The sequence below is a fragment of the Eptesicus fuscus genome, chromosome 3, assembly GCF_027574615.1.
Source record: "Eptesicus fuscus isolate TK198812 chromosome 3, DD_ASM_mEF_20220401, whole genome shotgun sequence".
In the NCBI taxonomy this organism is placed as follows: Eukaryota; Metazoa; Chordata; class Mammalia; order Chiroptera; family Vespertilionidae; genus Eptesicus; species Eptesicus fuscus.
Genome location: NC_072475.1, coordinates 36,615,661 through 36,628,923, shown reverse-complemented (window position 1 = coordinate 36,628,923; position 13,263 = coordinate 36,615,661). Strand labels below are relative to the sequence as shown.

Here is a 13,263-nt window from a genome sequence, read left to right as displayed (position 1 = left end):
AAAGTGTGGTAATGGTAGCTACATAAATGAGGAAATAGATGAAAATCACTAGCAGACACATACTAAGTCCTTAACTAGTAAGTCCTGTGCTGGAGTTAAGAGAAAGCTATATAATAAAAACGTGTTCTTGTTTTTCTCATTTTGCTGTGAGCTGACGAAAACTTCATTGCCAAATAACTGCCTTGTAGGGACCATTAGTCTAGATTGCTTCTAAGCTTTATACTAGCTGTAGTACTCTTAATAATTCTTTGATTCAATATATGATTTAATATCTTTCAGGGATAACTTAACTATTCTGACTTTTATTGTTGATAAAGCTTCACCCTTGTAGTTTCTAATACATGGTTAACATTGTGTTTTTTTCCATTCCTATGATTAATATGTGGAAAATTCGCATTTATAAGGTTCCTATATATTTTCCTTTGTTCCATGTTGCCTTTTAACTTTGCATCCAGTTTTTACCTTTTTTTCTCCGACTCCCCTCTGCCCTCCCCCTCCCCGCCCCCCACACACACACCTCAAAAAGCCTTTTAGACTATTTCAGTGTTTCCAAGAATTTTAGGGGTTGGCTAGTCTTTCCTCAGCAAGTGAACATCCTTCCTCCTCTGGCTTCTGCTTAACAGCTTTGTGTGGGGCTTTCCAGGGACCTTACAAATGTCATCCCAAGGAACGAGGTCTATTCTTAAAAATGATTACTCCAGCTAAAGTTCTGTTTCCATAAAATTCTTCCAGAACTCATAGCTAGTTTTTTTTTCTTATTTCTGATGTTTTGTTTTGTTCTGTTTTAGCATTCCTTTCTAAAATTCCCAGTAATGTATTTACCTTTCCCTTACAAAGTTGACAGTTGTAAAAATGAAAAGAGGTTTTATCACATTGCAGTATTATTTGGTTGTTGTAGGGTCATGACTAATACCTTCTTAATATGGGACCTCATTATAGCTTAGGTCAAAAACCTTATAGCATCCTTAAGCTATTTGGCTCAGAGACCATGTTAATTTAATGAATTTTACAGTTTACACTGAAAAAGATGGTAAACCAACGTTGATTTGTTGAGCTTGGTGATTCTGAAATGCAAATTAGTTTTAAAACATGGACTTTTCAAAAATATATTATTCACTATGTACTTGAATCTTCCACTAAAAGGCAAAAACATTATCCTTGATTAATGGTTCTTTCTCATGACTAAAGCAAGAGCCAGACATATTTGATGGTTCAAGTATTTTTTTCCAACTTTAGTGGTCCATGAACTAAAACATCTGGGACCATTAGTTTAAGAGAAATTTCCCACCCAGCTGGTGTGACTCAGTAGTTGAGCATTGACGTATGAACAAGGAGGTTACAGTTCGATTCCTGGTCACGTCTCATGTCTGGATTGTTGGTCCGATCCCCAGTAGAAAGCATGAGGAGACAGCCAATCAGTGGTTCTCTCTCATCATTGATGCTTCTATCCTTCTCTCTCTCCTTCTCCCTTCCCCTCTAAAATCAATAAAAATATATCAAAAAAGAAACTTCCTATTGTGCAGAGCCTGGAAATAAGCTTTTGCTATTGGCTTCAACATGGCTGCTTCTTCCTGGGGCAGAACCACAGGGGTTTTTAAAATCCTGGCAGGTCTGATTCTACAGTCCCCAGACCTAGCATTTGTCTGTCACTTACCTATACAGCTAAGTGGCCTGAGAGGTCTGAAAAGGAAGATGCTGTTTTTGGTTCCCTTACCAAAAAGCATCAAGAAAGTACTGTGTAAGACAGGATTCCATTCTGTGTCTCCAATAAGGCTTGCTCATCCTAGCAACAGTCTGTTCCATGTACTCTGTAACGTGCATTTCCATAGAATGTTAGACTGTCCTTCCCTTGTGCCATTTGTCAAGGCATATGAGATTAGAGAAACTGGAATGTTCTCCTAATGAAGTGGTTCCAGGAAACTACTCAACTTCTTTTACTGTCAGGTCACTTATACTCTGCTGTGACTCTTTTCCTTGTGTTGCATTTTTATTGGTAAGAATTCATATTGGGAAAGAATTAACAAAGGAAAGAAACATTCAATGACATTTAAGAATCTGATCATCTGAAACAGCAATCTTGTTAGTATCATGCAACATACTTTATTTAGACAGTAAGAGATTTAAAGAGGGTCATATAAAACCTTTTAATCGTAATGAGATATTTTGGAATATTTTGCTTTTTACTTACATTGAATCGTTAAAAGATGATGATTTTGATGTCCTTTCCAGTCTACCAGCCTCCCCTCTTTAGTCATGTGCGCCTGTAAGGATGCAGTAGACCTCAGCATGCAGGGGCGTGATGTGGTCCTGCTCCGGAGCAGTTCCTGCTTTGTGAGATTTGGACATAGGCTCACACGCTGGCTAGGTGCTGCCAGAGCTCCAGCTTCCCAGCAACGAAGGGTGTTTCCTAGCCTGGGAGGCTCTCCCAATTGGGCAGATTTTGTAGCAGAGAATGTCAAGGATCTGCCGTACCTAGGATTTAAACATGAAATGTTCTAATAACAATTAAATGCCCTTTCTGGATTACATAGTTGAAAGAAGTGTGTTTCTCCAACAGAGTGAAGGTACACTTCTAGCAACTGGTTCATACGATGGGTTTGCCAGAATATGGACTAAAGATGGTAAGTGAAGCATTTTTCTTTTCACTTGTTGTTGGTTTAAATTATAAAGATAAAGTAATGTAATTTTTTTTTTTTTAATACTAGGTAACCTTGCTAGCACCTTAGGGCAGCATAAAGGCCCTATATTTGCATTAAAATGGAATAAGAAAGGAAATTTCATCCTAAGTGCTGGAGTAGACAAGGTAAAAGAACATTAAGCTGAACATATAAATATAAGGTTAATGTAATAAAGTAATATTTTCTCTGCTAATTATAGAAGCATTAAAATATTTATATTTGGGAAATTCAGGAATGAATTTATGATAGTAATAGAAATACTTTCTTAGATTTTCTGTCAGCTCACTTCTGAACCTACAAAATAAAATGCCTTTTATTCTTTATCTGTGTGACTACACTACTCGTTTTTGCTGGAACTTGTGCTATAATGAATGTCACATTTCCCATGATCTTTGCTTCCCTTCTAAAAGCTCTAGTTTATCTCATCAGTGAGTGTGGCTCTGGAGTGATTCCATGGGAAATCTTAGAGCCAGTCAGTCTATTAGGTGAACTCCTGGTGCTTAATTGAAAATGTAAGAAATGCAGGATCTTTCCAGCTTTTTTCACCTACTTAAACTGGTTAATACTCACAAGTTGAAAATATGGCCTTCTTTCTCCTTTATTTTCTTAGATCATCCCCTTTCCCATGAACCTAGGAGAATACATGCTTGTAGGTAACTGTGTGCAATGACAAAAGGGAAATAGAGAGAAAAGAGGGAAGAAAGTGAGGGAGGCCAGGAATGCGAGGGGAAAGCCCTGTTAATAGTCGCTGCACTGTGCAACTCTACATCCCCAAAGGTATAAAATCAGTGGTGGGAGAGTATGAAAAGGAATGGTAAATATAGCCATTATATGTCATACTTTGATGTAATTAACATAAAAGACACTGTTTTAAATACTGTATTGTCAAAATTCAAGCTGCCTTTATATGTAAATGTGAGCTTTAAAAAATCTTAATACTGAGAATTAACTGGCTACTTTGTAAACCAAGAATTTTTCTCCTTATAGCTGAAGAGCTATGAAAATCTTACATTAAATACTCTATTGCAGTGGAATATTTAAAGCAGTCTAATATAATGTCTGGTACATTGAAGACAAACCAATAATTGTTATTTCAAGTGAGTTGACTGACGAAAAACCATCAGGGAAAAATTAAACTAGTTAATAGTCATATCCCCTTCCCCCCAACCCTGAATGTGGAGTATAACCTGGTTGTACTGTTGCAAAAAGTAAATGCGAATAATTCCACTCTGACATTTCATATTGCTTTAATATAGTTAGGAATCTAATGTATGCCTCTATAATAAACTCCTTTCAACTTCTTAACAATATATTTTTCTTTTCTGTTTAATCTCAGACAACAATTATTTGGGATGCACACACTGGTGAAGCCAAGCAACAGTTTCCTTTTCATTCAGGTAAATTTTTACAATTTACATTAGAACTGGATTTTTTTTCCTGTTTTTCTAATTATACTTTTAACTGCTTAAATTCACTTAATATCTTGAACTATCAAGTATCAATCTTGTTACTAGTTCTTTGAAGGGTTGATATTCCATGAGTTTCAGATTGTTAATTGTCAGGATCATCAAAAGTTTTTGTGAAATGTATCACAACAGAGCATTTGAGGCCTGATTGGTATTCTTTAATGGTAAGGACATAGATTTTTGAATTAGGAGATCTAGGTTTGGATATCAGTTTCACCCCATTTAACAAGCTTTAAGACTGAGCATTTCGCCCTAGCCGGTTTGGCTCAGTGGATAGAGCTGCGGTCGACCTGCGGACTGAAGGGTCCCAGGTTCAATTCCGGTCATACCTCAGTTGCGGGCTCAGTCCCCAGTGGGGGCCATGCAGGAGGCAGCCAACCGATGATGCTCCTCTCTCATCAATGTTTCTGTCTCTCTATCCCTCTTCCTCTCTTTCTGAAAATCAATAAAAACATATTTAAAAAAACAAAAAAAAAAAACCTGAGCATTTCACTTAACCTTTCTGAGCCTCATTTTCTTTGTCTGTAAATGAGGATAATAATGCCTATCTGTTATAAGGCTAAGACTAAGTAATGTATCTGAAAATAGCGTATAAACTTCTACAACTTTAGATATTGTTATTTCTCGTTTTGGATTGATGTATCTAAATCAGTCTACCTGTGTACATAAAATAAAAATTAGGCTTTTCCAATGTTGTTGGAACTTCGGTGCTATCGGTGGATTTTTTAAAAGAAAGAAATCGATACTTAAATCCATAGGTCTGACCCACAAAATATTGTGCTCCATACTCCATGATGTATAGCCACGGAACAAGGTGTATACAGTAGGTCCTCGGGTTACGTTGAAGATCCGTTCCTACGGCACTACGTAAAGCTATTTTTGCCGTAAATTGGAACCCACCTACATAAGCACCTATGTCACTCACATGGAGCACATACACAACAGTAATGAAGTGAAACAGTAAAAAAAATTTAAAAGAAAGATAACAATTTCTGATCTTTACTTGTGGTAAATAAATAATAAAAAACATAAAGCACATATATATGCACATACGTCGAAGAACTTTTTTTTTTTTTTTTATTATAAATAAATGGGAGATGGCGACGTAACCACGAAATGACGTACGTCGAGCCTGACTTAACCCAAGGACTGCCTGTAACCAGATGAGTGGAGACAAGAGTTTATTACATGTGCTCTTTTGCAGCCTAGAACTTTTGTACCTGCTTTCAGGGAGTTTCCTGATGACAGTAGCTGATATTAAACTGGAACAAGATGCCCAATAACTATTAGAACAGGAATTTTAATATTACCTGATTTAACTGCTTCTTTCAGGGTTTTGGTCTGGTTCAGAAGAGCTTTCAGTAGGAGGCTGACTAAAGGAGTAACTGGTTATTTTGAAATCTCTTTCACAGACAGTGGTACAGCATCAGTTTTAAAACAAACTTACAGCTTCTGGCAATTCGTTTTTTTGTCTTTCTCTATTTAGTGTGACTAAATCAAATAAGGTACAGAATTATTTTCTGTAGTATCTGAGGAACATAATTTTGCAAACATAATGTTAAACAGTTCAGCTTGATTACAGTTGACCACATTAGTAGACATTTACACATCAGTTTTTGTTCACCTTTGCTTCTAGTCTTCACCCAAATAGAATTCTTAGGCCTCTGGCTCTTTGCCTATTAGTTTCTCCTACCTCCCCAAAGTGATGGCGTATTGAAATAAGTAGGTGTGCGGTACTGTTACTAGCCACTACGTAACATGTACCAACTTTGTGCTAGAGATGCTGCTCTTTGTATACATGATCCCATTTAGTCCTTGCGATAACCCAATGAGGTAGATGATATTAAAGTCATTTCACTAGTAAATAATATTTTTACCAAGGGTATTCTTTCTTCCCAGGCCTTTTGATTTTTTAAACAGTTTTATTGGAGTACTAGAAGTCCAGTGCACGAAATTCGTGCACGGGGGGGGGGGTGTCCCTCAGCCCAGCCTGCACCCTCTCCAATATAGGATCCCTCTCACAATCCAGGACTACTGGCTGCCAACCACTCACCTGCCTGCCTGCCTGATTGCCCCTAACCGCTTCTGCTTGCCAGCCTGATCACCCCCTAACAATTCCCCTGCCAGCCTGATTGATGCCTAACTGATCCCCTGCCGGTCCAATTGCCCCTAACTGCCCTCCCCTGCCGGCCTGGTCGCCCACAACTGCCCCTCCCTGCTGGCCATCTGTGGTGGCCATCTTTTGTCCACATGAGGGCGGCCATCCTTGTGTGTTGGGGTGATGGTCAATTTGCATATTAACCCTTTATTATATAGGATAATTGACCCCTCCCCCCCAAAAAAAAATACAGGGTATGGCAAAAGTAGGTTAACCCTACCAGACCTGAGGCCCTGAACCTAATTGTCCCCTATACCTGGTCTCCTGAGCATTAAAGAGAAAAAATCAACATGATATAGAAAAAATGTTAGTTACATGCAAACAAGTGGTTAGAATAAGATGGAACTTGGAGACATTGTAGAAAATAGGTCTACCTTTCATCTAGCACGAATATTCCACCTCAGAGTCTGAATCAACCAAAGTATCGATCACCTGTTGGACTGTGATAAGCCTAGACCTACTTTGCTTTCCTGTTGAAGTGCTTGGTTCATCAGCCGCTCGTTTCATTGTGAATTTTCAGAATTTTTTCACGTCAAACCACACAAAGTCAATTCAAACACATGGGGGCAGACATTTACAATGGCTAACCATGAGGTCTGACCACGATTGGTTGGTTATTTTTAGTTTGTGACGCATTTTTTTCACGTACTAGGCAAAGTACCGAAAATTAGGTAGAGCAGTATAGCAGCAGATTCAGAAATTACCGAAAAATCGGTACAGCGGTCTGGTAGGGTTAACAGTTGCTTGTATGGAAAATAATATAATAATAAATAGTAGTATAAATTGTTTCATATACTTACAGCTGTAAACCTACTTTTATTCCACCCTGAATACATATTTAGATTGTGCAATTTGGTATGTGTTGACATATGTATATATCATTGAATTCACACTCCAGACATTGGAATACATCTGTTGGATTCAGATGTTTCTTCCTGCCCCTTTGTGATCTCTCCCCACCTTCCCCAGGCACTCACTTGTAGTCTTCCCCTCACAAGAAATTAGTTTACGTGATGTAAAAGGGATCACAGAGTATGTATTCTTTTTTGGTTGACTTGTTTCACTCTGCATAATTATTTTGTGTTCCTTTCAATTGATGAGTAATATTCCATTGCGTAAATAAGTACCATCATTTATTTATCACCTACTGAAGCACATTTGGGTTGTTTCCAGTTTTTGCTTATTACAAACAAAATTATCAACATTCATGTACACAAATAATCTTTACATGGATTTGTGCTTTCATTTCTCCTGTGTGAATACCTAGGAATAGAATGAATGGATCATATGATAGGTGTATGTATAACTTTTTGATAAACTGCCAAACTGTTTTCCAGAGTACATTTTTAAGAATGGATTTACTTTCTCATCAGCAGTGGGTAGTTCTCTGTATTCTTCCAGCACTTTTTTTATGTGGTCAGTCTTTTTAATTGTAACCACTCTAAGACCTGTATAGTGGTATTTCACTGTGGTTTTAATTTGCATTTCCTAATGACTAATGATGTTAAGTATCTTGTCATGTGCTCATTTACCATCTTTATGTCTTCTTTGATAAAATGCCTGTTTAAATCGTTGGACCTTTCATTTACTTACTAGAAGGCCCATGCACGAAGATTCGTGCAAGAATGGGCCTTCCTTTCCTTGGCTGCCAGCACCGCCTTCACTCTGGCCAGAGCTGCCTTTTCGCTCCACCCAGAGCTGCCTTTCTGCCTTCCCATGCTGCCTAGAGGCCAGGAGTGGCTGGGGTGGTGCAGAACGCCTGCGTTGTAAGCATCCTGTCCCCAGCTGCTCGGTGCCTGTGTATGCAAATTAACCCGCAATCTTTGTTGGGTTAATTCGCATACTCACCCCTGATTGGCTGGTGGGTGTCACGAAGGTACGGTCAATTAGCATGTTGCTCTTGTATTAGTGTAGATGTATTCTTTTTACTGAGTTTTGTGAGTTCTTTATGTGTTCTGGATGCAAGTGTTTCCAAATAGCGTCTCACAGTCTGTGTTCTTTGCATTGTTTCAACAATGTCCTTGGAGATCAGAAGTTATTATTAATATTGATGAATTCCATAATTTATTAACTTCTTTTATGTGTCATGCTTTTGGAAGTTGAGGTCACTGAATTGAGACCTTTCTGCTTTTCTAATATAGGTATTTAGTGGTGGATACAGGCACTATTTGCAGCCTTGTGCACGGACATTGCTTCTTCTAATCTTTTTGAGTTGTGCATTCCCAGTCTCAGGTAGTATCCTCACACATTAGTGTTAAACATGTGAGTAGGACTGACTGCAGATCTTTAGAGTTCTCTGCATCTCTCCTTTCCAGTACTCTGTCCTATGAATTCTAGCTGCCTTTGCCTTCTCAGCTTTGGCTATTTAACTCAGGAATGTCATGGATCTCTGTCTAGGAAGGTTTCTCTTTCCTATGCCATGACTGGGACATTTTTTCCCCTAGATTATAAGCTCAGACAATTTTGAAGGCACATTGTTTGTTGTGCCTTCTCTCAGGAACCACTGTCCTTTGTTGCCTGGTGTCCAATGTCTTGAATTATTATTCATATATATTGTAAATTTTTTTGGTTGTTTGGGGCAGGAAGCAAATATGATCCCTGTCACTTCCTTAACCAGAAATGGAATTCTTATTTTTTTAAATTACTACATTTTAATTTCTGTTCTATATGTTCCCCTATGTACACTCTAGAGTAATACATAAATCATGATTCTAGATGAATGACAATGAGTTACCACTTCAAACACAGTAGGACAGTTATAAAAATAGCAATGTTCATGAGGATGTAGAGAAATTAGGACCCATATACTTTTCTAGTAGTTATGTAAAATGGTACATTCACTGTGGAAACCAGTATGGCAGTTACTCTAAAAGCTAAACATAGAATTACCATGTGACCTAGCAGTTCTACTCCCAGGTCATATTCAACAGAATGTGGTCTATATATATACAATTTATTATTTAGCCATAAAAAGGAATGAAGTTCTGACACATGCTACACCATGAACTAACTTTGTACACATTATGCTAAGTGAAGTAAGCCAGATACAAATGGATAAACAGTATGATTCTCCTTATATGAAATAATTATAATAAGCAAATATCCTATATAATAAAAATGTAATATGCAAATGGTCGTTAAGCCATGAAGTTTAATGACCGACCACGTAACGAACGGATCACGGATCAGCAGGAGGGTTGGGCAGTGAGCTAGCTACAAGCGAGCGGTGGAGAGCTACAGGAGGGGGCAGGGCACCAAGCTATGTGGGGGGGGGGGGTATGCGGAGAGCTACAGGAAGGCGGGGCAGCAGGTGGAGAGCTACTGGAGGGTAGCAGTGAGCTACTGGCGCACAGTTTCGTGCACAGGGCTACTAGTATGTAGATAAAAAGTAAAGATTAAAGGTTAGCAGTGACTGTGGGTGGGAGAAATGGGGAGGTATAGCTTAGTGGTTAGTTTCTGTTTGGGGTGTTGAAAAAGTTTTGGAAATGGTGATAGTTGCACAACAGTAGGAATGTAATTAACACCACTGAATTTTACACTTAATAAAATGACATTTTATGTTATATATGACCACAATATTTAAAAATTAATATATCAAAAATCATTGAATTATATACTTTAAATGGGTAAATTTTATGGTATGTGAATTATATATGAATAAAACTGTTTAAAAAAAAGCAAATGAGTAATGAATGCCTTTCTTCCCTACCCTCATAGGTTTGTTCATTACCTTTTTAACTTAAGAAGGATGCACAGGTTAACAAAAACAAATCAGAATTGGAGGACACAGAAATTTGAATCTCAGTTTCAGGATTTTAAAAGTGTGTTACCCTGGGCAAATTAACTTTTCTTAGACTTTTATTGTGTGTAAAATGAGGCCAGTAATAGCGAACACACCTCTCATCTCTCACTTACATAAAAGTACATTTTATCTTAGAGGTCTTATTTCTATCCTAAAGAACGTGCGTTACCTGGACTCATTTTATTTTAGGAATAAATATGAAGTAAGGAGGTATATGTTCTTAGATTGCACCAATCCATAACCATTGCACCTTAAGAGCCAGCTGTATCACAGATGCATTAATCACCCAGCTCATGTTGCAGCATTCCCACCTCCTCCAGTATCTGTACCTGCACAAAAACACTTTGTTTTTGTTTTGAACCTAACAATATTCTGTTTGAATACTACTACTTATTTTCTTCTACTAAGATTTTGTCGACAGCTCTGTGCCAAGTTAATACCCTTGTGCATCAGGACAGATACTTGGCCTTCTTCATAGCAATTGATTAGAATTAATTTTTTTCTCACGTTTTTTCTTACTTTCTTACTTGAACAAATTATTTACCTAAGAATCATTTTGTTAAAATGGTTTTTGAAATATCTTAAGTCACATATTTAATGACAAAAATGAAAGTGTAGTGTAAGTAGTTACTCAGATTCCAGGCATGAGAGCAGACTAAACCAGGTACTCCAAGAAAGGGAATTTAATACAAGGAAATAGTTGCAGAGGTGTTGGAAGAGTGAAAAACAGAGGAATATGAGGTAACTCGGAGTTTAACAACTGCCAGAAACCTAAGACTTAGAGAAGGCGGCAGGAGCCAAATGCTCGGTGTGAATCGGAGCCTTAGAGGAGAGGCTGCCTGGCAAGAACAGGCAACATGGAGTAATCCCAGCAGCTGCCAGAGTCCCAGCCTGAAAGAAATGGGAACAAAATTCCTGTCTTCTTTGTTTCTGCTGACCTTGGGCTCGTGACGGTGTCTTCCACTGTGGGAACTCTGTAGGCACAGGATGCTGTACTATGTGATTGGAGAAGTCAGCCCCAAGGTGTGGAGCAGAGGAGAGCAGAGTGGAAAGTAGTGGGCCTAAGAGCGGTGACACGCCAACAGTCATCTGTATTACTCTGAGAATCGTGATGCACACAGACGGCAGCAGAGTTCACACACGGTGCCAATCAAAGTTGGCCTATAGTTTTATTTCCTGGCTGATTTAAGTTGGATTCTCTCAGAAGCAGACCTGGAGCCAAGCATTTGAGTGAAGTGATTTATTAAGGAAACCTTCCAGGAGAAACAAGTGGAGGAGTGTGGGAAGCAGGATGGGAAAGAGCTGAAGGGCCCAGGAAGGGAGGGTTTCTGGTGAAACAGCCCGTGTTCAGTCTCATCAGACACTCCTCAGAATTTCTCTCATTTGAGCCAGGGGTGCTAGGGTTTTTTTTAACCTACCCTTTTACCCTCCAACTACATACCACCAGCTATTGGGTACCAGCCACATTTTGGGTAAGTAGAAGCAACAGAGCAGGGTGATTCTCTGAAGAAGTTTGCCCCTGGGAGGAGCCCTTAGCACCCAGGCACTCAGAAGCCGGGGACTAGTGAGGAGGTTCTGCGAGGGAGGGAGGAGACCAGGCCATCCCGAGCAGTTGTCTTATGACAGTAGCAGTCACTGCCATACTGCCATTCACACCACTTGCCCAGTCCAAAATTGTGTCTTGTTCATTTTTTTTTAATCTGGTGGGAATTCTTGTAATTTGAAATTTTTGTAGGTGAATTTATGTTAATATTTTTTATATACCACTGTAGTTTTCATAAGTTTGCTTGGGGAGAGGATTCAGTATTTTATACCTCCTGCATAGTAAGTTTCATAGTAAGTTATTTTTCCATCTTGTAAGTATTACTTTCCTTTACTGACTCAGTCCAGGTAGGTTCCTGATCCCTGGTTTTTCATTGTGGAAATATACCCAAAGCTAGTTCTTCAGTAGTGTCTGGCCATGTTACTACCATTAGCTTCCTTGAGCTGCACTCTAGATTTTAGTGTTTTACCTGATTAGTCTCTAGCCAGTGAAATTAGGTTTCACTGTTGTCCTTTGTCTTGTTAAAAATGTATTGCTATATATAGTTCTCAAAATTCTGAGTAAATATCTCTTTGAGTCTAAATGCTTTAATTCCTTCTTCTTCTGTTTCTTCTTCTTGTTCTCCTTTCCATAGTTGCAAGCCCTCACACATGATGACGTACTTTTTGGCTTATCAATCTAAGTGCTCAAAACACCCATTTATAATATATTTAGTCTCAATATTGCCAATTACTATTATAATTAGATATATACAGAGTGGCTTTGTTTTTCCCTTCCCATAGACACCAGTTCCAACCTCCTTTATTAAATCTTTTATATCTCTAATAATGAGGATACACAGCTTAAATTTGACCTTTTCTGTTTCCTCTAAATGGTAAACTTGTTCTGTAAAGGTTTGGAAAATAACTTAGGTTTTGTAAGCTGTAGAATCTCTGTTGCAGTTAAGTTTACCCTTGCAGTGTAAAAGCAGCCATATGTAACCAAATGAGCTTGGCTAGATTTTCATAAAGCTTTATATATGAATTTGAATTGCATATAATTCTCACATTTCTAGATCTTCTTTTGATCAGGTATAGTATTTTGATTTTTTTTCTCTCCCCAGCCAATTGAAATATAGAAACTGTTCTTGGCTAAAGGGTCATAGTATGTCTATCCCTGCTCTAAATCCATTGTTTTTGGTATGCTCCTATTGCTTAACCAGATTACTAGCTATCATTACCTTAATCTGCATTGCTAATTATAGAATCTTTGCACCTTTCAGCAGGGGACAATGAAAGGAAGAATCTTTAATCATAGTAGAGCTAAAATAAGTAATAAATGCAGACAGCTTTTGGGCTTCTGAGGTTTGAAATTCAGTGACATAGATTTTAAGAGATGATTTTAAGAGGTAATTGATGGGAATCTCTTAGAAGAAAATATATTTGTGAATCATATACAATATTACATTTATCGGTTGAGTAGATGCTGAGAATGCTCCTTATTCAGTGTAACATTTGTCTAGCTTGTAATTTACAAAGTACTTTCCATAAATACCTCTCACTTGATTTTCACAATATCCTTGTGTACCTTTAAGCTTAAAGGTTTTATTCCCATTTGTTTAGATGAAGAAAATACCA

At 38.1% G+C, this 13,263-nt stretch overlaps 1 protein-coding gene across 4 annotated transcripts in view; it reads left to right on the top strand.

The window, feature by feature from the left end:
• TBL1XR1 (TBL1X/Y related 1) overlaps nucleotides 1–13,263 on the top strand; it is a 167,654-nt gene that overhangs the window by 140,393 nt on the left and 13,998 nt on the right. For all 4 annotated transcript variants that reach the window (XM_054713737.1, XM_054713739.1, XM_054713738.1 and 1 more), the window contains exons 8-10: nucleotides 2,558–2,621; nucleotides 2,706–2,803; nucleotides 4,015–4,075. In XM_054713737.1, coding sequence (XP_054569712.1) covers nucleotides 2,558–2,621; nucleotides 2,706–2,803; nucleotides 4,015–4,075 — 223 coding nt within the window. The remainder of the gene's footprint in view (nucleotides 1–2,557; nucleotides 2,622–2,705; nucleotides 2,804–4,014; nucleotides 4,076–13,263) is intronic.